General features: G+C 45.2%; 1 protein-coding gene across 2 annotated transcripts; it reads left to right on the forward strand.

The window, feature by feature from the left end:
- The first annotated feature begins 8,621 nt into the window (after positions 1-8,621).
- On the forward strand, positions 8,622-24,193 carry LOC110487893 (cysteine/histidine-rich 1). 2 transcript variants are annotated; one of them, XM_021559811.3, is made up of 6 exons: positions 8,622-10,529; positions 11,250-11,344; positions 11,519-11,662; positions 12,999-13,219; positions 21,451-21,629; positions 21,703-24,193. In XM_021559811.3, exons 1-6 carry the CDS (start codon positions 10,230-10,232, stop codon positions 21,913-21,915), a joined length of 1,152 nt encoding a protein of 383 aa, XP_021415486.1. In that variant the 5' UTR covers positions 8,622-10,229; the 3' UTR covers positions 21,916-24,193. The 2 variants fall into 2 exon arrangements, with proteins under 2 accessions (XP_021415486.1, XP_021415487.1); XM_021559812.3 differs by having other exon boundaries at positions 12,999-13,210.
- The last annotated feature ends 620 nt before the right edge of the window (positions 24,194-24,813 follow it).

Below are 24,813 nucleotides of genomic sequence, written 5' to 3' on the forward strand. Positions count from 1 at the left end.
TACTACTACTACCATCATCATTACTACTACTACTACTACCACCATCATTACTACTACACCTACCATCACCATCATTACTACTACACCTACCATCACCATCATTACTACTACTACTACTACCATCATCATTACTACTACTACTACTACCACCATCATTACTACTACACCTACCATCACCATCAGTACTACTACACCTACCATCACCATCATTACTACTACTAAAACTACCATCATCATTACTACTACTACAACTACCATCATCATTACTACTACTACAGCTACCATCACCATCATTACTACTACTACAACTACCATCATCATTACTACTACTACAGCTACCATCACCATCATTACTACTACTAAAACTACCATCATCATTACTACTACTACAACTACCACCATCATTACTACTACACCTACCATCACCATCATTACTACTACTACACCTACCATCACCATCATTACTACTACTAAAACTACCATCATCATTACTACTACTACAACTACCACCATCATTACTACTACACCTACCATCACCATCATTACTACTACACCTACCATCACCATCATTACTACTACTACTACTACCATCATCATTACTACTACTACTACTACTACCACCATCATTACTACTACACCTACCATCATCATCATTACTACTACTACTACCATCATCATTACTACTACAACTACCATCACCATCATTACTACTACTACAACTACCATCATCATTACTACTACTACAACTACCATCACCATCATTACTACTACTACAACTACCATCACCATCATTACTACTACTACAACTACCATCATCATTACTACTACTACAACTACCATCACCATCATTACTACTACTACTACTACCATCATCATTACTACTACTACCATCATCATTACTACTACTGCCATCATCATTACTACTACTACAACTACCATCATCATTACTACTACTACTACTACCATCATCATCATTACTACTACTACAGCTACCATCACCATCATTACTACTACTACCATCATCATCATTACTACTACTACAACTACCATCATCATTACTACTACTACAGCTACCATCATCATTACTACTACTACAACTACCATCACCATCATTACTACTACTACTACCATCATCATCATTACTACTACTACTACTACCATCATCATCATTACTACTACTACAGCTACCATCACCATCATTACTACTACACCTACCATCACCATCATTACTACTACACCTACCATCACCATCATTACTACTACTACTACTACCATCATCATTACTACTACTACTACTACCACCATCATTACTACTACACCTACCATCACCATCAGTACTACTACACCTACCATCACCATCATTACTACTACTAAAACTACCATCATCATTACTACTACTACAACTACCATCATCATTACTACTACTACAGCTACCATCATCATTACTACTACTACAACTACCATCATCATCATTACTACTACTACAACTACCATCATCATCATTACTACTACTACCATCACCATCATTACTACTACTACAACTACCATCACCATCATTACTACTACTACAACTACCATCATCATTACTACTACTACAACTACCATCACCATCATTACTACTACTACTACTACCATCATCATTACTACTACTACCATCATCATTACTACTACTACCATCATCATTACTACTACTACAACTACCATCATCATTACTACTACTACTACTACCATCATCATCATTACTACTACTACAGCTATCATCACCATCATTACTACTACTACTACTACCATCATCATCATTACTACTACTACAACTACCATGATCATTACTACTACTACAGCTACCATCATCATTACTACTACTACAACTACCATCACCATCATTACTACTACTACTACTACCATCATCATCATTACTACAACTACTACTACCATCATCATCATTACTACTACTACAGCTACCATCACCATCATTACTACTACTACAACTACCATCATCATTACTACTACTACAACTACCATCATCATTACTACTACTACTACTACCATCATCATCATTACTACTACACCTACCATCACCATCATTACTACTACACCTACCATCACCATCATTACTACTACTACAACTACCATCACCATCATTACTACTACTACTACCATCATCATTACTACTACTACAACTACCACCACCACCATCATTACTACTACTACTACCACCATCATTACTACTACTACTACCATCATCATTACTACTACTACTACCATCATCAGCATCATTACTACTACTACTACCACCATCATTACTACTACTACTACCATCATCATTACTACTACTACAACTACCACCACCATCATTACTACTACTACTACTACCATCATTACTATTACTACTACCATCATTACTACAACTACTACCATCATCATTACTACTACTACTACCATCATCATTACTACTACTACTACCATCATCATTACTACTACTACTACCATCATCATTACTACTACTACTACCATCATCATTACTACTACTACTACCATCATCATTACTACTACTACAACTACCACCACCACCATCATTACTACTACTACTACCACCATCATTACTACTACTACTACCATCATCATTACTACTACTACTACCATCATCATTACTACTACTACTACCATCATCATTACTACTACTACTACCATCATCATTACTACTACTACAACTACCACCACCATCATTACTACTACTACTACTACCATCATTACTACTACTACTACCATCATTACTATTACTACTACCATCATTACTATTACTACTACCATCATTACTACAACTACTACCATCATCATTACTACTACTACTACCATCATCATTACTACTACTACTACCATCATCATTACTACTACTACTACCATCATCATTACTACTACTACAACTACCACCACCATCATTACTACTACTACTACTACCATCATTACTATTACTACTACCATCATTACTATTACTACTACCATCATTACTACAACTACTACCATCATCATTACTACTACTACTACCATCATCACCCCTACTACTACTACCATCATCATTACTACTACTACTACCACCACCATTGTTAAACAACCATCATCATTACTACTACTACTACCATCATCATTACTACTACTACTACCACCATCATTACTACTACTACTACCATCATCATTACTACTACTACTACCATCATCATTACTACTACTACTACCACCATCATTACTACTACTACTACCATCATCATTACTACTACTACTACCATCATCATTACTACTACTACTACCATCATCGTTACTACTACTACCACCACCATTGTTAAACAACCATCATCACTACTACTACCCATACCATTACTCTTTTGGAATAATAATCACAACAATAATAAGAATAATAGTAATAACAATAATACTAATAATGAGTAAGTTACTATTTACTATGCAGATGTTATTATTCAGTGTCCCTCGGGCTATTGTAAGCAAATACATATTTAGCTGCCAGAGGAGCTGTTGCTCCTTCGCCCAGAGGAGCCGTTGCTCCTTCGCCCAGAGGAGCAGTTGCTCCTTCGCCCAGAGGAGCCGTTGCTCCTTCGCCCAGAGGAGCTGTTGCTCCTTCGCCCAGAGGAGCCGTTGCTCCTTCGCCCAGAGGAGCAGTTGCTCCTTCGCCCAGAGGAGCCGTTGAGTTTATTCACTGGGTTTAATAAGTTAACATTTTGAATGAATGTAGTAATTTCTGTGAATAATGAATCCCTTTGTGAGGAATATTTCTCACAGTAAGGGAGAAAATGCATCTCTGTTTCTACCTCCCCTGTCGTGCAGTGACCACATTACTCTTTGGGTAGCCATGTCTTTTTATGTCTGCCGGTTTCTATTGCCAATTGGTTGTCACTCAGCCTCAGCCCTCTCTCCCCTTCCCTCCCTCTCTCTCTCCCTCCCTCCCTCTCTCCCCTTCCCTCCCTCTCTCTCTCTCTCTCCCTCCCTCCCTCTCCCTCTTTCCCCCTCCCTCTCTCCCTCCCTTTCTCTCAATCTCTCTCTCCCTCCCTCTCTCCCCCTCTCCATCCCTCCCTCCCTTTCTCTCTCTCTCCCCCTCCCTCCCCCCTCTCTCTCCCTCTTTCCCCCTCCCGCACTCCCTTTCTCTTTCCCTCCCTTTCTCTCTCTCCCTCTCTCCCTCTCTCCCCCTCCCTCCCTCCCTCTCTCTCTCTCTCCCCCTCCCTCCCTCTCTCCCCCTCCCTCCCTCTCTCCCCCTCCCTCTCTCTCTCTCCCTTCCTCCCTCTCTCCCTCCCCCTCTCTCTCTCTCCCTCCCCCTATCTCTCTCCCTTCCTCCCTCTCTCCCTCCCCCTATCTCTCTCCCTTCCTCCCTCTCTCCCTCCCCCTCTCTCTCCCTCTCCCTCCCTCTCTCTCTCCCTCCCCCTCCATCCCTCTCTCTCTTTCCCTCTCTCTCCCTCCCTCCCTCCCTGTGTGACCAACAGATGCATATCTGTATTCCCAGTTTATGTGAGATCCATAGATTAGGACCTAGTGAATTGATTTAAATTGACTGATTTCCTTTTATATAAACTGTAACTCAGTAAAATCATTGAAATTGTTGTATGTTGCGTTTATATTTTTTGTTCAGTGCTTTTAATTTAAGTTGAGAACAATAGCATTTGTAGGGTATTTGCACCACCTGGTGCACATGGAGGGAGCTTGCAGCTGTAGTGGTATCTGAGGAACGACAACTGCTAGGTCAGGGGCACTCCAGTACTATTTGGGAAGGTCCAGTCACACAAATTTCCCAAAAGGTCTGGATGGAATTTATCAGCGTAGGAACAAAATCCCCACCTCGCAACCCATGCGACCCTAAACAGTTCACACCCCTCTTGCTGGCAGAGAGAAAATGTTGCAGCTTCTACACATTTTGCCATGGGGCAGAGATAAAAAAAAAAAAACGTTTTAAGGCATATTTTCTGCAATGCTAGGCATTCTGCCATGTCTCATGTGTGTTTATATGATACAAGCGGTCGCGGGGGAGGGGGGGCATATTGACCACGTTCTGGGTCCGGGTCCGGTCCGCGGGCCGCCAGTTGAGTATGACGGTACTAACTAGGCCAATGTGGGGAATGTAGTCATGTGATGTCTTGATGATAAACAGTCAATGGAAGCCACAACCGAATCCCGAAGACAGTTCTTGGATATGCAGTCTTGGTGATTCAACTGTAGCCAGGCTAAGTTAAGTAAGTTAAGTTAAGTTAGGTTAAGTTGTTAAATAGGTTTTTGAAGTAAGTGAAGTTGATTTTGGCGTGGTTCATTGTGAGAGGTAGGGGATGATGATGGGTGTCACCAGTGACAGTGTGACTTGTGGATTCACTTCCGGTCACCTCCTGAGTGTAAAGAGGAAAGGGACCTGTTTTTAGTGCACATACGCTGGGTACGAGTACTGAGTCGATATGCAGGGGCACATACGCTGGGTACGAGTACTGAGTCGATATGCAGGGGTACATACGCTGGGTACGAGTACTGAGTCAATATGCAGGGGTACATACGCTGGGTACGAGTACTGAGTCGATATGCAGGGGTACATACGCTGGGTACGAGTACTGAGTCGATATGCAGGGGTACATACGCTGGGTACGAGTACTGAGTCGATATGCAGGGGTACATACGCTGGGTACGAGTACTGAGTCGATATGCAGGGGTACATACGCTGGGTACGAGTACTGAGTCGATATGCAGGGGCACATACGCTGGGTACGAGTACTGAGTCAATATGCAGGGGCACATACGTTGGGTACGAGTACTGAGTCGATATGCAGGGGCACATACGCTGGGTACGAGTACTGAGTCAATATGCAGGGGCACATACGCTGGGTACGAGTACTGAGTCAATATGCAGGGAAATGCTTACTTACTAACAGGGAAATGCTTACTTACTAACAGGGAAATGCTTACTTACTAACAGGGAAATGCTTACTAACTAACAGGGAAATGCTTACTAACTAACAGGGAAATGCTTACTAACTAACAGGGAAATGCTTACTTACTAACTAACAGGGAAATGTTTACTAACTAACAGGGAAATGCTTACTTACTAACAGGGAAATGCTTACTTACTAACAGGGAAATGCTTACTTACTAACAGGGAAATGCTTACTAACTAACAGGGAAATGCTTACTTACTAACAGGGAAATGCTTACTTACTAACAGGGAAATGCTTACTTACTAACAGGGAAATGCTTACTTACTAACAGGGAAATGCTTACTTACTAACAGGGAAATGCTTACTAACTAACAGGGAAATGCTTACTTACTAACAGGGAAATGCTTACTTACTAACAGGGAAATGCTTACTTACTAACAGGGAAATGCTTACTTACTAACAGGGAAATGCTTACTAACTAACAGGGAAATGCTTACTAATTAACAGGGAAATGCTTACTAACTAACAGGGAAATGCTTACTTACTAACAGGGAAATGCTTACTTACTAACAGGGAAATGCTTACTTACTAACAGGGAAATGCTTACTAACTAACAGGGAAATGCTTACTAACTAACAGGGAAATGCTTACTAACTAACAGGGAAATGCTTACTAACTAACAGGGAAATGCTTACTAACTAACAGGGAAATGCTTACTAACTAACAGGGAAATGCTTACTAACTAACAGGGAAATGCTTACTTACTAACAGGGAAATGCTTACTAACTAACAGGGAAATGCTTACTTACTAACAGGGAAATGCTTACTAACTAACAGGGAAATGCTTACTTACTAACAGAGAAATGCTTACTTACTAACATGGAAATGCTTACTTACTAACAGGGAAATGCTTACTAACTAACAGGGAAATGCTTACTAACTAACAGGGAAATGCTTACTAACTAACAGGGAAATGCTTACTAACTAACAGGGAAATGCTTACTTACTAACAGGGAAATGCTTACTTACTAACAGGGAAATGCTTACTTACTAACAGGGAAATGCTTACTAACTAACAGGGAAATGCTTACTTACTAACAGGGAAATGCTGACTTACTAACAGGAATATGCTTACTAACTAACAGGGAAATGCTTACTAACTAACAGGGAAATGCTTACTAACTAACAGGGAAATGCTTACTTACTAACAGGGAAATGCTTACTTACTAACAGGGAAATGCTTACTTACTAACAGGGAAATGCTTACTAACTAACAGGGAAATGCTTACTAACTAACAGGGAAATGCTTACTTACTAACAGGGAAATGCTTACTTACTAACAGGGAAATGCTTACTAACAGGGAAATGCTTACTTACTAACAGGGAAATGCTTACTTACTAACAGGGAAATGCTTACTTACTAACAGGGAAATGCTTACTTACTAACAGGGAAATGCTTACTTACTAACAGGGAAATGCTTACTAACTAACAGGGAAATGCTTACTAACTAACAGGGAAATGCTTACTAACTAACAGGGAAATGCTTACTAACTAACAGGGAAATGCTTACTAACTAACAGGGAAATGCTTACTAACTAACAGGGAAATGCTTACTTACTAACAGGGAAATGCTTACTTACTAACAGGGAAATGCTTACTTACTAACAGGGAAATGCTTACTAACTAACAGGGAAATGCTTACTAACTAACAGGGAAATGCTTACTAACTAACAGGGAAATGCTTACTAACTAACAGGGAAATGCTTACTAACTAACAGGGAAATGCTTACTTACTAACAGGGAAATGCTTACTAACTAACAGGGAAATGCTTACTTACTAACAGGGAAATGCTTACTTACTAACAGGGAAATGCTTACTTATGTTCTCAACAACGCAGAGAGAAAGAAAATAGAGTGATAACAGAAAAGTAAAACTTGTAATAATAAAAGTAATAATAAATACACAACGAGTAACGATTACTATATACACGGGGTACGAGTACTGAGTCGATATGCAGGGGTACGAGTACAGAGTCGATATGCAGGGGTACGAGTACTGAGTCGATATGCAGGGGTACGAGTACTGAGTCGATATGCAGGGGTACGAGTACAGAGTCGATATGCAGGGGTACGAGTACTGAGTCGATATGCAGGGGTACGAGTACTGAGTCGATATGCAGGGTTACGAGTACTGAGTCGATATGCAAGGGTACGAGTACTGAGTCGATATGCAGGGGTACGAGTACTGAGTCGATATGCAGGGTTACGAGTACTGAGTCGATATGCAGGGGTACGAGTACTGAGTCAATATGCAGGGGTACGAGTACAGAGTCGATATGCAGGGGTACGAGTACTGAGTCGATATGCAGGGGTACGAGTACTGAGTCGATATGCAGGGTTACGAGTACTGAGTCGATATGCAAGGGTACGAGTACTGAGTCGATATGCAGGGGTACGAGTACTGAGTCGATATGCAGGGTTACGAGTACTGAGTCGATATGCAGGGGTACGAGTACTGAGTCAATATGCAGGGGTACGAGTACTGAGTCGACATGCAGGGGTACGAGTACTGAGTCGATATGCAGGGTTACGAGTACTGAGTCGATATGCAAGGGTACGAGTACTGAGTCAATATGCAGGGGTACGAGGTAATTGAGGTAGATATGCACTTATAACTAACTATTTAGCAGTCTTCTGGCTTGGGGATAGAAGCTGTTCACTGTCTTGTTGAATCCAGACTTGGTTCATCGGTTGCTGTGTGGTAGCAGAGAGAAACGTCTGACTTGGGTGGCTGGAGTCTTTGACCATTTTTGGGCCTTCCTCTGACACCGCCTGGTATAGAGGTCCTGGGTGGCAGGGAGCTTGGCCCCAGTGACGTACGTTAAGGTAGTGACAGCTGTGTGTGTGTGTGTGTGTAGGAGATGTTGGTCTCTGGTCATGTCATTTAGCCATATAAGGCATGTCCCTTTGGCCAATCCCAGGCTGCGACCCCACCCTGCCCAATCAGATAGCTGACACCAGGCCTCCTCATTACCCCCTTCTAACACCACCTTTTGACTGTTTATCTTCTGTGTCAGACACAAGATAAACAGTTGTGGCAATGTTTTGAGTGACCAAAAAGTGTAATAATAATTATCAACAAGATGGGTTCTGCTGCTATCACCCAATGTGTTAGTCTATTAGATAATTTGACAAATGATGGATATATAGGCCTATTGTTGATACATTTAGTTGGCTATCAATTGTGCAGGGGCAACCAGGGTTTCAGGTAGCATGATGTGTCAGATTATGTCTAGCCGTGTCTAGGCAGGTGATGCCCTTCAGGTGAGGTGCTCCATTTTGTCGCATATCGGGTTCTGGTCACCTTTCAAGTCCAAAATTCTACCCGGTCCCCCACACGCACCCTGCAGACCGCGACCGCGCATGCGCACCCATTGTTTAAATACCCCCCCCAAAGTAATCTGCTACAAAAAATAACAAAAAAAAACCCCATTCCAGTGTTAGCCAATCTGCGACGCAGTTTAAGGACTGTCAAGGGAGGCCATAACAGCAGCTGGCAAAAATATTGACAGTTTATCAAGCAACGAAACTCGGGATTTGCTGTTTTTGTGACCATAGCTGAGTAACACCGGTTAGGATTGGAAGGTGCAGCCGAGCTAGGGTGTAGTGAAGTCGGGGAGAGGAGGAGGAGGGGAGGGTCCGGACAGGAGAAAAACAAAGATGTCTGTGTAGTTCAACTAGGCAAATCCTAGCGACCTGTCTGAACATCTCTCTGATTTTTTTCTCCAAAACTGACACGTCCCGGAGGTCCAGTGGATAGCGAGCTGGCAACGGGGAGGAGAGAAAAAAAACCGTTTACCGACCAGCCGAACCGGGCCGTTATGAACGGCCGCTCATGCGCTGTCACGGCAAATAACTGCGACTTGACAACACAAAAACATCTCTGACGGGTTGTTTTGTTCTAGCTAGACGAGGGCGAGGGCCGGAGTGTTTTTGTGAGCTTGTTAGCTATAGCAATGTAGCTAGCTGAATATATTCGTTAAAACTGCCAGTCAACAGCGCTACATTTCTATACGAAAACGACCATTAGAAAAAAAAAAAACTATTTTGGAAAATTACTAAAACGTCCGTTTGTTAAATTCAACGCGTATTGCGCAACATTGCTTACTAACTAGCTAGCTAACTAGCTAACTCACTAGCTAACGTCCATTCCAGCTGTCCTGGCTTTCCCTTGCCGAGCCTGGGGTCGCTAAATCTGCCAGCTAGCTAACAGGTCGCTAGATTACGCCTGACAAACACCACCACCACCCACCATGTCCTCGATGGAAGAGCGTGGTGAGGTGGGCGTCGCGGCGGCTCCAGGCTCCTCAGGCGGCCTGGGGGTTGGTGCGGTGGGGGCAGCTCTGGAGACAGTGGTCGGTGGGCCGTCAATGCAAGAGGAGGTGGGCTTCCGAAGAGGAGAGGGACTCGGGCCCGATTCGGACCCGGACGAGCCGCCGCCCAAGAAGCGGATGAGATTGCCGGAGGGAGAGTCGGGAAAGCTGGAAGAGAGGCTGTATTCAGTGCTGTGCTGCACGGTGTGTTTAGATCTGCCCAAAGCCTCCGTTTATCAGGTAAATGCTGTCAAACACCTGTCCTGGCCTACCAACTCTGTCCCACCTGTCAATATTAGCCAGCGAGCTAACTAACTTCGTATTAAATAGACCCAAATAACATGTCTATTTAGCTTCACAGGTTAGGAATGTCAGGCATGAAGTAGGGGTTGAGGAAAATCTGTAAGCCTACTGATCAGCACCTGTCGTGGGCTGTAACGTTAGCTAGATGGGTGAAGAGAGGATGTTGGGCCCAGGGACGCAGGCTAGCCTCTAGCTCAGTAGGTACCGTGTTCAGAAGGGTTAGCCAGTGCTCAGCGCTGTACAGAGAAATTATGACCTATAAATAATACCGGTAGACAGTACTCAGCGCTGCAAAAGAGATTATCTATAAATCCTCAGGATGTAGGTGTTCAAAATGGCACCTGAGCCATTTCTATTCAGATTTGCCAACAAGACATGAACACCTGCAGATGTCTGTTCTGCACATTGATTATCCCAGGCTAACCCCGCTAGGAAATAGGAAAGCCCCAAGATATCACCTTACACAGAGTGAACTGCTCTCCTCTCTTAGCCAGTTTACTGTGTTGTGATACTGCGTAGCATGCCCTCAAATAACCACGAGATGCTCCCCCCACCCCAAAGCAAATGAGCATATTAACACTGATTTCTAAAGACCCATGTCAACAGTACGGACACACCAAACACACCTACATTAACCCTTTCCTCTCTGCTCTACAGTGCACCAACGGTCACCTGATGTGTGCTGGTTGTTTCATCCACCTGCTGGCTGACTCTCGTCTGAAAGAGGAGCAGGCCACGTGTCCTAACTGCAGGTCTGTACACGCACACACAGTTAACAGATGCACTTGAATTGACTGAGTGAGTAATTGATATATGTAAAATCTTTTAAATTGTTGCATGGTGTGTTTTTATATATTTTTTTGTTCAGTATATAATTGGTTGATTGAGTGTGCCCCATCTTTCTCTCTCCACCCCCCCCCTCCCAGGTGTGAGATCACCAAGTCTCTGTGTTGTAGGAACCTGGCTGTAGAGAAGGCTGTGAGTGAGCTGCCCACAGACTGTCCCTTCTGTCTCAAACAGTTCCCTCGCTCCAGCCTAGAGAGGCACCAGAAAGAGGAGTGTCAAGACAGGTACACACCTCATTGGTACACACACACACAAACACTAACACTAGTGCTGAGCGATTAGTGTTTTGAGGTCGTTTTGGTTCTATAATTTATTTTAAACATTAAATGAATTATGTGGGTTGAATTCTGTAACAACACAGAATATAACAATTAATAAGAGTTCCCATGATGGTAGTGACTGCCCATTACTGCTTATTAGCGATCATTTATTCATATTACGAGCTGCTGTCTGACAATATCAATATTTTAGTTGTTATTCAAGGTAAATAAGGCATACTGTTATGACGGCTGAATACCAACGATCAATCACTTAGATCATGTATTTTCAGGTAGAGATACCCGGTGAAGCAACAGCTGCTCTCGATTGCACAGTCTTCTGTCTATTCCGTAGCAGGTGTAAAAGAAACACACACACCGGACAAATAGGTGCTCAGTGGATTATGGTCATTGTAGTTTTAGTTACCACGTCTTCTTTGTTAAACTATGTATAATATTGGAAACTACAACTTCCTGCTACAGTTCACAGTTCAGGCTGGATCTGATTTATCTCTAGAGAAACTGTGCAATGAGTGCATTGAGCTCACAGGAAAAAAAATGAACAAAATTAAAATAATTCAATTACTTGTTAAAAAAAATAGGGCTTCCCGGGTGGTTTGGTCGGGTGGCGCAGTGGTTAAGGGCGCTGTACTGCAGCGCCAGCTGTGCCATCAGAGACTCTGGGTTTGCGCCCAGGCTCTGTCGTAACCGGCCGCGACCGGGAGGTCCGTGGGGCGACGCACAATTGGCCTAGCGTCGTTCGGGTTAGGGAGGGTTTGGCCTGTAGGGATGTCCTTGTCTCATCGCGCACCAGCGACTCCTGTGGCGGGCCGGGCGCAGTGCGCGCTAACCAAGGTTGCCAGGTGCACGGTGTATCCTCCGGCGCATTGGTGCGGCTGGCTTCCGGGTTGGATGCGCGCTGTGTAAAGAAGCAGTGCGGCTTGGTTGGATTGTGTATCGGAGGACGCATGACTTTCAACCTTCGTCTCTCCCGAGCCCGTACGGGAGTTGTAGCGATGAGACAAGATAGTAGCTATTGGATACCACGAAAAAGGGGTAATTAATTTGTTTTTAAATAACCAATATTTTAGTTAATCGCTCAGCAATAACACACCCTACCAGACAACACCTGCAATAGGGTCAATGACAGAACCAGCAGAAATTATACAGCCGGTCCCAAATCACTTCTTACCCCTCCCCCTTGGCCCTAACCCCTCCGTGTTTGCAGATCTGTAGGGTGATGGCTTTAAGCGATGCACTCCCATGAATGGCCCTAAACTCCCACTTCCTGATGTGTTGCCAGGGTGACGCAGTGTAAGTATAAGCGGATTGGCTGCCCATGGAAGGGACCGTTCCACGAGCTACCGGCCCACGAGGAGGAGTGCTGCCATCCCACCAAGACTGGCACAGAGCTGATGGGCATCCTGGGGGAGATGGACCAGAGCCACAGCAGAGAACTAACCCTTTACAACTCTATATTCTCCCTGCTCTGTTACGAGAAGATAGGCTTCACAGGTAGGCTAGGTACACACTGTCACACACACAGTACCTTACTTCCACACTGTCAAATCAAATTACATGTATTTATAAAGCCCTTTTTACATCAGCAGATGTCACAAAGTGCTGTACAGAAACCCAGCCTAGAACCCCAAACAGCAAGCAATGTACATGTAGAAGCACAGTGGCTAGGGAAAACTCCCTAGAAAGGCAGGAACCTAGGATGAAACCTAGAGAGGAACCAGGCTCTGAGGGGTGGCCAGTCCTCTTATGGTTGTGCTGGGTGGAGATTATAAGAGTACATGGCCATTAAGGCCAGACTGTTCTTCAAGATGTTCAAACGTTCATAGATGAGCAGCAGGGTCAAATAATAATCACAGTGCTTGTAGAGGGTGCAACAGGTGGGCACCTGTGGAGTAAATATCAGTTGGCTTTTCATAGCTGAGAAATCAGAGGTCAAGACAGCAGGTACAGTAGAGCGAGAGAGGGGTTCGAGAACAGCGGGTACAGTAGAGAGAGAGGGGTTTGAGAACAGCGGGTACAGTAGAGAGAGAGGGGGTCGAGAACAGCGGGTACAGTAGAGAAAGAGGGTCGAGAACAGCAGGTACAGTAGAGAGGGGTCGGTAATAGCGGGTACAGTAGAGAGAGAGAGAGGGGGTCGAGAACAACAGGTACAGTAGAGAGAGAGAGAGGGAGTCGAGAACAGCGGGTACAGTAGAGAGAGAGAGGGGGTCGAGAACAACAGGTACAGTAGAGAGAGAGAGGGGGTCGAGAACAACAGGTACAGTAGAGAGAGAGAGGGGGTCGAGAACAGCAGGTACAGTAGAGAGAGGGGTCGAGAACAGCAGGTACAGTAGAGAGAGGGGGTCGAGAACAGCAGGTACAGTAGAGAGGGGGGGTCGAGAACAGCGGGTACAGTAGAGAGAGAGGGGGTCGAGAACAGCGGGTACAGTAGAGAGAGAGGGGGTCGAGAACAGCGGGTACAGTAGAGAGAGAGAGGGGTTCGAGAACAGCGGGTACAGTAGAGAGAGGGGGTCGAGAACGTGTACAGTAGAGAGAGAGAGGGGGTCGAGAACAACGGGTACAGTAGAGAGAGGGGGTCGAGAACAGCAGGTACAGTAGAGAGAGGGGGTCGAGAACAGCAGGTACAGTAGAGAGGGGGGGTCGAGAACAGCGGGTACAGTAGAGAGAGAGGGGGGGTCGAGAACAGCGGGTACAGTAGAGAGAGAGGGGGTCGAGAACAGCGGGTACAGTAGAGGGAGAGAGGGGTTCGAGAACAGCGGGTACAGTAGAGAGAGAGAGGGGGTCGAGAACGTGTACAGTAGAGAGAGAGGGGGTCGAAAACAACGGGTACAGTAGAGAGAGAGGGGGTCGAGAACAACGGGTACAGTAGAGAGGGGGGGGTCGAGAACAGCGGGTACAGTAGAGAGAGAGGGGGTCGAGAACAGCGGGTACAGTAGAGAGAGAGGGGGTCGAGAACAGCGGGTACAGTAGAGAGAGAGGGGGTCGAGAACAGCAAGTACAGTAGAGAGAGAGAGGGGGTCGAGAACAGCAAGTACAGTAGAGAGAGAGGGGTTCGAGAACAACAGGTACAGTAGAGAGGGAGGGGTTCGAGAACAGCAGGTACAGTAGAGAGAGAGGGGGTCGAGAACAGCAGGTACAGTAGAGAGAGAGGGGGGGGTCGAGAACAGCGGGTACAGTAGAGAGAGAGGGGGTCGAGAACAGCGGGTACAGTAGAGAGAGGGGGGGGGTCGAGAACAGCAAGTACAGTAGAGGGGTTCGAGAACAAAAGGTACAGTAGAGAGAGAGGGGTTCGAGAACAGCAGGTACAGTAGAGAGGGGGGGTTGAGAACAGCAGGTACAGTAGAGAGAGGGGGGGTCGAGAACAGCAGGTACAGTAGAGAGAGAGGGGGTCGAACAGCAGGTACAGTAGAGAGAGAGGGGGTCGAGAAAAGCAAGTATAGTAGAGAGAGAGGGTGTCGAGAACAGCAGGTCCTAGAAAAGGTTGCACATCTAGTGAACAGGTCAGGGGTTCCATAGCTGCAGGCAAAACAGTTGAAACTGGAGCAACAGCATGACCAGGTGGGCTGGGGACAACCGCGAGGCATCAGGCCAGGATGTCCTGAGGCATGGTCCTAGGGCTCAGGTCCTCCTAAAAAGTACTTAAGTTCCCACAAGACACCAGAATTTCACCAGACAGGACAGACTGACCCTAGCCCCCCGGCACATACACCACATACACTATTACAGCATAGACACTGGAGGCTGAGATGGACGGACGGACGGGTGGTCTGACGATAACCTCAGACAGGGCCAACCAGACAGGATATAACCCCACCCACTTTGCCAAAGCACAGCCACCACACGACTAGAGGGATTCCAACAGACCACCATCTTACCACCCTGAGACGAGGCTGAGTATAGCCCACGAAGATCTCCTCCCCCGCATGAGTCCAACGGGCCGCAAGACCGGACAGGAAGATCATGTCAGTGACTCAACACATGTTGAGTATAGCGAGAAAAGCCTTGCATGATGTGACGCACCCCTTTTATGGGTACGGCATGCGAGAGCCCCAGTAAGCCAGTGACTGAGCCCCTGTAATAGGGTTTAGAGGCAGAGAATCCCAGTGGAGAGAGGGGAGCCGGCCAGGCAGAGACTGCAAGGGCGGTTCGTCGCTCCAGTGCCTTGCCGTTCACCTTCGCACCCCTGGGCCAGACTACACTCAATCATAGGATGGACTGAAGAGATGAGTCTTCAATAAAGACTTCAAGATTGAGACCGAGTCTGCGTCTCTCACATGGGTATTCAGACCATACCATAAAAATGGAGCACTATAGGAGAAAGCCCAGCCTCCAGCTGTTTACTTAGAAATTCTATGGACAATAACGAGGCCTGCGTCTTGTGACCGTAGCGTATGTGTAGGTATGTACGGCAGGACCAAATCGGAGAGATGGGTAGGAGCAAGCCCGTGTAATGCTTTGTAGGTTAGCAGTAAAACCTTTACATTTTGTAAATTATAAATATGTTTTATTCTTTTTTACCGTGAAATCAGACCTAGCCTTAACAGGAAGCCAGTGTAGAGATTCTAGCATCTGTGTAGAGATTCTAGCAGCTGTGTAGAGATTCTAGCAGCTGTGTAGAGATTCTAGCAGCTGTGTAGAGTGTAGAGATTCTAGCAGCTGTGTAGAGTGTAGAGATTCTAGCAGCTGTGTCTAGCACTAACGGAGGTTTATTTAGTGCTTTATCCGGGGAGCCGAAAAGTAGAGCATCGCAGTAGTCCAATCTAGAAGTGACAAAAGCATGGATTTGCTTTTCTGCATAATTTTATTTTACAAAAAGTTTAGTGTTTTTGCAATGTTACGACGATGGGGGGAGCTAATCCTTGAAATATTCTTGATATGTTCGTCAAAAGAGAGATCGGGGTCCAGAGTAACACTGAGGTCCTTCACAGTTTTATTTCAGACGGCTGTCCATCCATCAAGATTAATTGTCAGATCCAACAGCAGATCTTTGTTTTTTGGGACCGGGAACTAGCATCTCTGTTTTTGTCAGAGTTTAAAAGTTAAGCATTTTCCGCCATCCACTTCCTTATGTCTGAAACTCAGGCTTCTGGGGAAGGCAATTTTGGGGCTTCACCATGTTTCATCGAAATGTACAGCTGTGTTGCATCCGCATAGCCGTGAAAGTTGATATTGTCTTTCCGAATGACATCACCAGGATGTAGAATATATAGTGAAAACAATAGTGGACCTAAAACGGAACTTACATTTGATTTGTCAGAGGATAAACCATCCACCGAGACAAAATGATATCTTTCTGACAGTTAAACTCTAAACCAAGTAAGAACTTGTCTGTGCAGACCAATTTTAGGGTTTCCAATCTTTCCAAAAGAATGCGGTGATCGCCGGTGTCAACAGGAGTCTAGAAGCACGAGGGCCGATGCAGAGCCTTGATCTGGGCTCAGGTATTTTCTAATCTTCCAGGATTATGAGGAAAAACATTTAGATCCAGAATGTTTATATCCACCGGGCTAAACTAGATCCAGGGTATGACTCTGGCAATGCGTTGGTCTGGCGGACATGTTAGACACAACCCACCGAGTCGATGATGGCTCCGAAAACCTTGTTGGATTGGGTCTGTGTCACTAAAAAAAACTTGAATATTATCTGCCCTGACTACAAGGTTCAGGGAGCTCAGTAAAGGAACACTGTATATGGCTCAGGAGGCCTGTCAACGGTGGCTATAAAACGTGATTGAGGAGGCTGTGATACACGCAGTACCTGACTTCCACAGGTCTGTCGCGGTCACGGAATTTCATCAGCTGGTGATTGTCAAGCAAATAACTGTCTGTCTCACGGTAATTGACCGTTAATTAACATATTTAGCATCTCCTAGCTTCCACACACGGACGCACACCTTTTGGAACATCTACATTTTTTTTTAAAGTCTAATGAATCCAAATAAAACAGCCTACACTTCCACAATAAATCCATTATTTATTTTAGACAGGTCTAAAGAAACATGATATGAAGAAAATGTAGTGTATTTCAGAAGAACAGCATACTCTTGAGTTGTCCTTATGTTAGGCCCTGATCTGGCTATGTCATATGGCTGTGGGCAACACTAGATCATTTAACAGACCAGATTTGCTAGGAATTCCGTGGCATTATTTTTATATTATGAAGAATTCAATTTGAAAAAAAGAGCTGAATAAAATATAAATATTTTCTCCAAACGATTTGAGGAATTGCGCACATGCGGCTATTCTGCGTTGAGTGGTTAACAAAGAAATAGGTCCTCCTATCTGCTTAATTTAGAGTGATTAATGTGACTTTGTTCTATAAACGTTGGGCTATATGTTTAGATGATTAATACATTGTAAGGCTGCATGACGTGACTCATGAAAAAAGTTGTTTGAAAGGCAGGAGCTCTGCTTTGTTTTGTTTCTGCACAGACTGTACACACTTCATCAGTCTCTCATTCACAATTTGACAAGCACTTGATAATGCCTCGAATTTCACGGCGGCATCCCCTTTGGCCGTAATGCACCCTAAATAAAAACCCAGGCCTTTTGCGGCCAGTCCCGTTGTGCCCTCGGCCCGGAGTGCTGCGTTGTGCCCTCGGCCCGGAGTGCTGCGTTGTGCCATTTCTCCCTGAGAAACTCACGTGCTGCTTATGTATGCCAGTTAGGCTCTAAACCCCTCGTAAAGTGAATTAATGTGCTTCATTTTAAGAAGTTATTTGGCCACTTTAGTTGTGATACAAACCTTATCAAAACATATAGGCTTTATGGGTTAGACTACTAAAATTTGAGAGAAAAAAAAGTAGTTTCTTACACTGGGCATTGTTCACAAGTGATGATATATAATTCAGAAGTGATAGGTTAATATTGTCACCCATCACACTATTCTTGATTTAATATTGTCTTTACATATACTAAATAATATAAATGTGTGACATTTGTTTTGATTTAGAATGGACCATTATCATGCACCTGTCTCAAAACAGGGACAGGGGAAAAAAATACATGTCATCTATGCACTTAAATAGCGAATGAAGAACCCTTTTCCCGTGGTTCATTTTCATGCCAGTCAGGTAGGCTATACTCCTGTTGTAAAGAGAAGCAATGTGCTTAATATTAGGAAAGTTGAGAAATATAGTAGGCCTAGCCTATAGAAAGCTGATGGGATCCTCCTCTTTTTAATAGAGGCCATCACTCTGTTTTCTCACACAATAGCATAGCCTATAGAAATGTTGCACAACATGAGCTCATGGGCTCTCATGAAGTGTTTGATTAGATTTTCGAATACATTTGCATTGACGTCAGAGAGGGAGTGCTGAGAACCAGGCAGTTAGCAAGTATATTGCCGTGATATTACCGTGACTAAACGGCCACGTGACATTTGACTGCCTTCATGACTCGTGACCGCCGGTGTGGCAGTAATGTGGTCACCGTAACAGCCCTAATCCACAGTACACACTGTCATACACACATACACACACGTGGATTGGGATATGTTCCGCATTGCGTCCAACAACAACATTGACGAATACGCTGATTCGGTGAGTGAGTTTATTAGAAAGTGCATTGACGACGTTATACCCACAGCAACGATTAAAACATTCCCAAACCAGAAACCATGGATTGATGGCAGCATTCGCGCGAAACTGAAAGCGCGAACCACTGCTTTTAACCAGGGCAAGGTGACCGGAAACATGACCGAATACAAACAGTGTAGCTATTCCCTCCACAAGGCAATCAAACAAGCTAAGCGTCAGTATAGAGACAAAGTAGAGTCCAGGATGTCTTGCTTCCAGACAGACTAAATAACTTTTTTGCTCGCTTTGAGGACAATACAGTGCCACTGACACGGCCCACTACCAAACCTGCGGACTCTCCTTCACTGCAGCCGACGTGAGGAAAACATTTAAACGTTTTAACCCTCGCAAGGCTGCAGGCCCAGACGGCATCAGCAGACCAGCTGGCTGGTGTGTTTACGGACATATTCAATCAATCCTTATCCCAGTTTGCTGTTTCCACATGCTTCAAGAGGGCCACCATTGTTCCTGTTCCCAAGAAAGCTAAGGTAACTGAGCTAAACGACTACCGCCCCGTAGCACTCACTTCCGTCATCATGAAGTGCTTTGAGAGACTAGTCAAGGACCATATCACCTCCACCCTACCTGACACCCTAGACCCACTCCAATTTGCTTACCGCCCCAAAAGGTCCACAGACGACGCAATCACACTGCACACTGACCTAACCCATCTGGACAAGAGGAATACCTATGTGAGAATGCTGTTCATCGACTACAGCTCAGCATTTAACACCATAGTAACCTCCAAACTCGTCATCAAGCTCGAGACCTTGGGTATCGTCCCCGCCCTGTGCAACTGGGTCCTGGACTTCCTGACGGGCCGCCCCCAGGTGGTGAGGGTAGCTAACATCTCCACCCCGCTGATCCTCAACACTGGGACCCCACAAGGGTGTGTTCTGAGCCCTCTCCTGTACTCGCTATTCACCCATGACTGCGTGGCCATGCACGCCTCCAACTCAATCATCAAGTTTGCAGACAACACTACAGTGGTAGGCTTGATTACCAACAATGACGAGACGGCCTACAGGGAGGAGGTGAGGGCCCTTGGAGTGTGGTGTCAGGAAAATAACCTCACACTCAATGTCAACAAAACAAAGGAGATGATCGTGGACTTCAGGAAACAGCAGAGGGAGCCCCCCCTATCCACATCGACGGGACAGTAGTGGAGAGGGTAGTAAGTTTTAAGTTCCTCGGCGTACACATCACAGACAAACTGAATTGGTCCACCCACACAGACAGCGTTGTGAAGAAGGCGCAGCAGCGCCTCTTCAACCTCAGGAGGCTGAAGAAATTCGGCTTGTCACCAAAAGCACTCACAAACTTCTACAGATGCACAATCGAGAGCATCCTGTCGGGCTGTATCACCGCCTGGTATGGCAACTGCTCCGCCCACAACCGTAAGGCTCTCCAGAGGGTAGTGAGGTCTGCACAACGCATCACCGGGGGCAAACTACCTGCCCTCCAGGACACCTACACCACCCGATGTCACAGGAAGGCCATAAAGATCATAAAGGACAACAACCACCCGAGCCACTGCCTGTTCACCCCGCTATCGTCCAGAAGGCGAGGTCAGTACAGGTGCATCAAAGCTGAGACCGAGAGACTGAAAAACAGCTTCTATCTCAAGGCCATCAGACTGTTAAACAGCCACCACTAACATTGAGTGGCTGCTGCCAACATACTGACTCAACTCCAGCCACTTTAATAATGGGAATTGATGTAAAAAATGTATCACTAGCCACTTTAAACAATGCCACTTAATATAATGTTTACATACCCTACATTACCCATCTCATATGTATATGTATATACTGTACTCGATACCATCTACTGCGTCTTGCCTATGCCGCTCTGTACCATCACTCATTCATATATCTTTATGTACATATTCTTTATCCCTTTACACTTGTGTGTATAAGGTAGTAGTTTTGGAATTGTTAGGTTAGTTTACTCGTTGGTTATTACTGCATTGTCGGAACTAGAAGCACAAGCATTTCGCTACACTCGCATTAACATCTGCTAACCATGTGTATGTGACAAATAAAATTTGATTTGATTTGATTATCTGACTTCCAGGACAATCATTTAAATCTGGCTGAAAGGACCAGTCACACACACAGAAAACATGAGTCTTTCCCCCTCTCTCTGCCCTGTCCAGAGGTCCAGTTCAGGCCGTACCGGACAGATGACTTCATCACCCGTCTGTACTATGAGAGTCCTCGTTTCACCGTGTTGAACCAGACCTGGGTACTGAAGGCCAGGGTCAACGACTCTGAACGCAACCCTAACCTCTCCTGCAAACGCACCCTCTCCTTCCAACTCATCCTCAAGAGCAAGGTACACACACACACACACGCTCGCTCTCGACTCGCTCTCGCTCCCTCTCTAATGTTCACCCTCTTCCTTCTAGGTGAACTCGGCTATAGAGTGTTCCTTCCTGCTGTTGAAAGGACCGTACGACGACGTGAGGATCAAGCCTGTGATCCACCATCACGCGTTCAGCAACGACACCAACGAGACAGACTACGTCCCCCTGCCCATCACCGACTCTGTGGAGTGTAACAAACTACTGGCCGCCAAGAACATCAACCTACGACTCTTCATCTTCCAGATCCAGAAATAGACAAGACGAGGAGGAGGAGGAGGGAGAGGACCGAGAGAGACGTGTAGAGGACGTGAGGGAGAGAGAAGTTTGAGTTTAAAGTGAGACACCACTGATACCTCTTTACACACACACACATACACATACACATACACACACACACACAGCCCACTAGACCACATATTGAGAGAGTTAGGGAACCCCACCATTTCAGGTGCTGCTTTTAGTGTTGCTTTGGAGACCGGATGGTGTTGCTAGGGGAATTAATCTGTATGGACTGAGGATGTTGTTACTATGGGGGTGTTAGGGGAGAGGGGGTTGTCACTATGGAGACAGGATGGTGTACCCGTGCAGTTGAGTCGGTCTGACATTTCACCCTTTGACCCCAGAGCCAAAGGTAGCTCATACCCACCAAAGCAGGATGAACCATACGAGAGTGTGTGTGTGTGTGTGTGGTATGATACTCTGAGAAAATGTGTGTGCGTATGTGTTCCAAAGATGTGAATGTGAGCTTTTGAACTCTGTTGACCACTCAGCTAGTCTGTCCTATAGAATGGAAGGGTGGGTTACTTGTATACACACACTCTGACCTGCTCCTAGTCTGTTTGATTAGGACAGCCGTCCACTTGGTTCGGAGACCAACCCAGAGCAGAGCCAAGATGGCAGTGTTTTGCATGCTCCTTTTAGTTAGTCCTTCAAAAATGAGTTGTGATTTATATATTTAACCTCAAAAGTTAACTTATACCTTATTTTTTTTTACATTTATTTTTAACCCTGAATATTTAAATTCCTTTGAACTTAGCCTTTTTTTTAAAGTTTGGTATTAGTGTGGCTGTGCGCTCGCGTGTGTGTGCACGGTGTTGCTCGCGTGCGTGTGCACGGTGTTGCTCGCGTGCGTGTGCACGGTGTTGCTCGCGTGCGTGTGCACGGTGTTGCTCGCGTGCGTGTGCACGGTGTTGCTCGCGTGAGTGTGCACGGTGTTGCTCGCGTGCGTGTGCACGGTGTTGCTCGCGTGCGTTTGTTTTTTGACAGATGCATTTAGGGCCCTAGTGATCACATCCCTATAAACAGATACTTGCATGGCCACACACACACACACACACACATACACACACACACAATCAACAGACCTCTTAGGCCTGCTCAGAAACCAACATCTGTGTATGTATGTTTGTGTGGACTCCTCCTTCTTCTCTGGTTGGGCCGTGCTAGAACCGGAGAACCCAGAACCCTGAAACGGACCTGAAGGGAACCCCAGCTAGTGTGACAGACTGGGTTTGAATCCAGTTTGTCTGCGTGCCACAAGACCGCGTTAGTCCTCTAAGCTAAATCCCAGGGCATTATCTTGGGGAGGTTCCCCTGTAGGAGGGTGGTTCCCCTGTAGGAGGGTGGTTCCCCTGTAGGAGGGCGGTTCCCCTGTAGTAGGGTGGTTCCCCTCCGGAAGATGGAAAAGAGAACCTGAACGGTCCACCGAGTCAACCCTGTTTCACAGGACTAAGGGCTCGATTCCATCAGATCCGCTTTAGCCAACATCTGCAGAGTGGTTGTTTTGGCGGTCAAATCCACAAGTAAAGCCGGGCATTCCCATTGGCTGCACGGAGTCACATTAACAGAAATCCCATGCAGCCTTGTTTACATGTTCAACACTGGAATGTGAGATGTAGCCTACACTTTGATTTAGGGATGAATGAAATCCTCATTTAGTTGAATGATTTTTTTCAATTTGAGCATAAATATTTCCATATAGCCTACACATTCTCGTTGTGAACTTCTGCAGTGAAGTGGGGCAGGTGTGGTTTCCTGGCGATGATCGCAAGAACAGCTGCTCAGCGAATTATTATTATTATTATTTTTTTTTTTGATGGCTCAAACTGAAGTCCCACCGCCAAAACATCCGCTATGCTGGTGTCTACTGTCGCCGGTTAACTCATGATCTGATTGTCTAGACCTAGCTCATGACTCTGGTTTTAAATGGGGAGAATCCTGGATGGGACCTTTTGACTTTGGGAACTGGTAATTTGTGTGTGCGTTACTATGGTGACGTGTTTAGAGTGTTTAGAGTTACTTGAATGATGCTGAGATGACGATGTTACTAAAAAGTAGAATCTACTGTGATGGCTCTGTCTCTCCTCCTGGCCTATTTAGGTTGAGTATTTCTATAGATCTGACTCCTCCGGGCCTATCTAGGTCTTGTATTTCTGTGTTTTAATGCTTTTTCGTCTCTATGCCAATAGACTCACTGACTCATCTCACTATGGCTGTACATGTGCCTTTTATTAAAGATCATGGAAACTGAGAAGTGTGTGTGTGTGTGTGTGTGTGTGGCACACGCATGAGAGAGCAAGACGACACCACAACATTAAGAAAGGTGACCTGTCAAATCAGCCACATCAATTTAATCTGCTCAAACACATCAATACATATTCTATAGTAATTTCATATCCATACAAAACTCAACTGGAGTATATAAATGATGCCGCACAGCACCTCTGATACACAGTGCCTTCAGGAAGTATTCAGACCCCTTGACCTTATTCCTTTTTACGTTACAGCCTTATTCTAAAATGGTTAAAATAGTTTTTTCCCCCCCCTCATCAATCTATACACAATACCCCATAACGACAAAGCAAAAAATGTTGCACATTCAAAAAAAATGAAACACTGAAAGATCACATTGACATAAGTTTTCAGACCATTTACTCAGTACTTTGTTGAAGCACCTTTTGGCAGCGATTACAGCCTCGAGTCTTCTTGGGTATGACGCTACGAGCTTGGCACACCTGTATTTGGGGAGTTTCTCCCCTTCTTCTTCTCTGCAGATCCTCTCAAGCTCTGTCAGGTTGGATGGGGAGCGTCACTGCACAGATATTTTCAGGTCTCTCCAGAGATGTTCGATCGGGTTCAAGTCAGGGCTCTGGC

The sequence above is a fragment of the Oncorhynchus mykiss genome, chromosome 30 (genome assembly GCF_057628025.1).
Source record: "Oncorhynchus mykiss isolate SJ-2025 chromosome 30, ASM5762802v1, whole genome shotgun sequence".
In the NCBI taxonomy this organism is placed as follows: domain Eukaryota; kingdom Metazoa; phylum Chordata; class Actinopteri; order Salmoniformes; family Salmonidae; genus Oncorhynchus; species Oncorhynchus mykiss.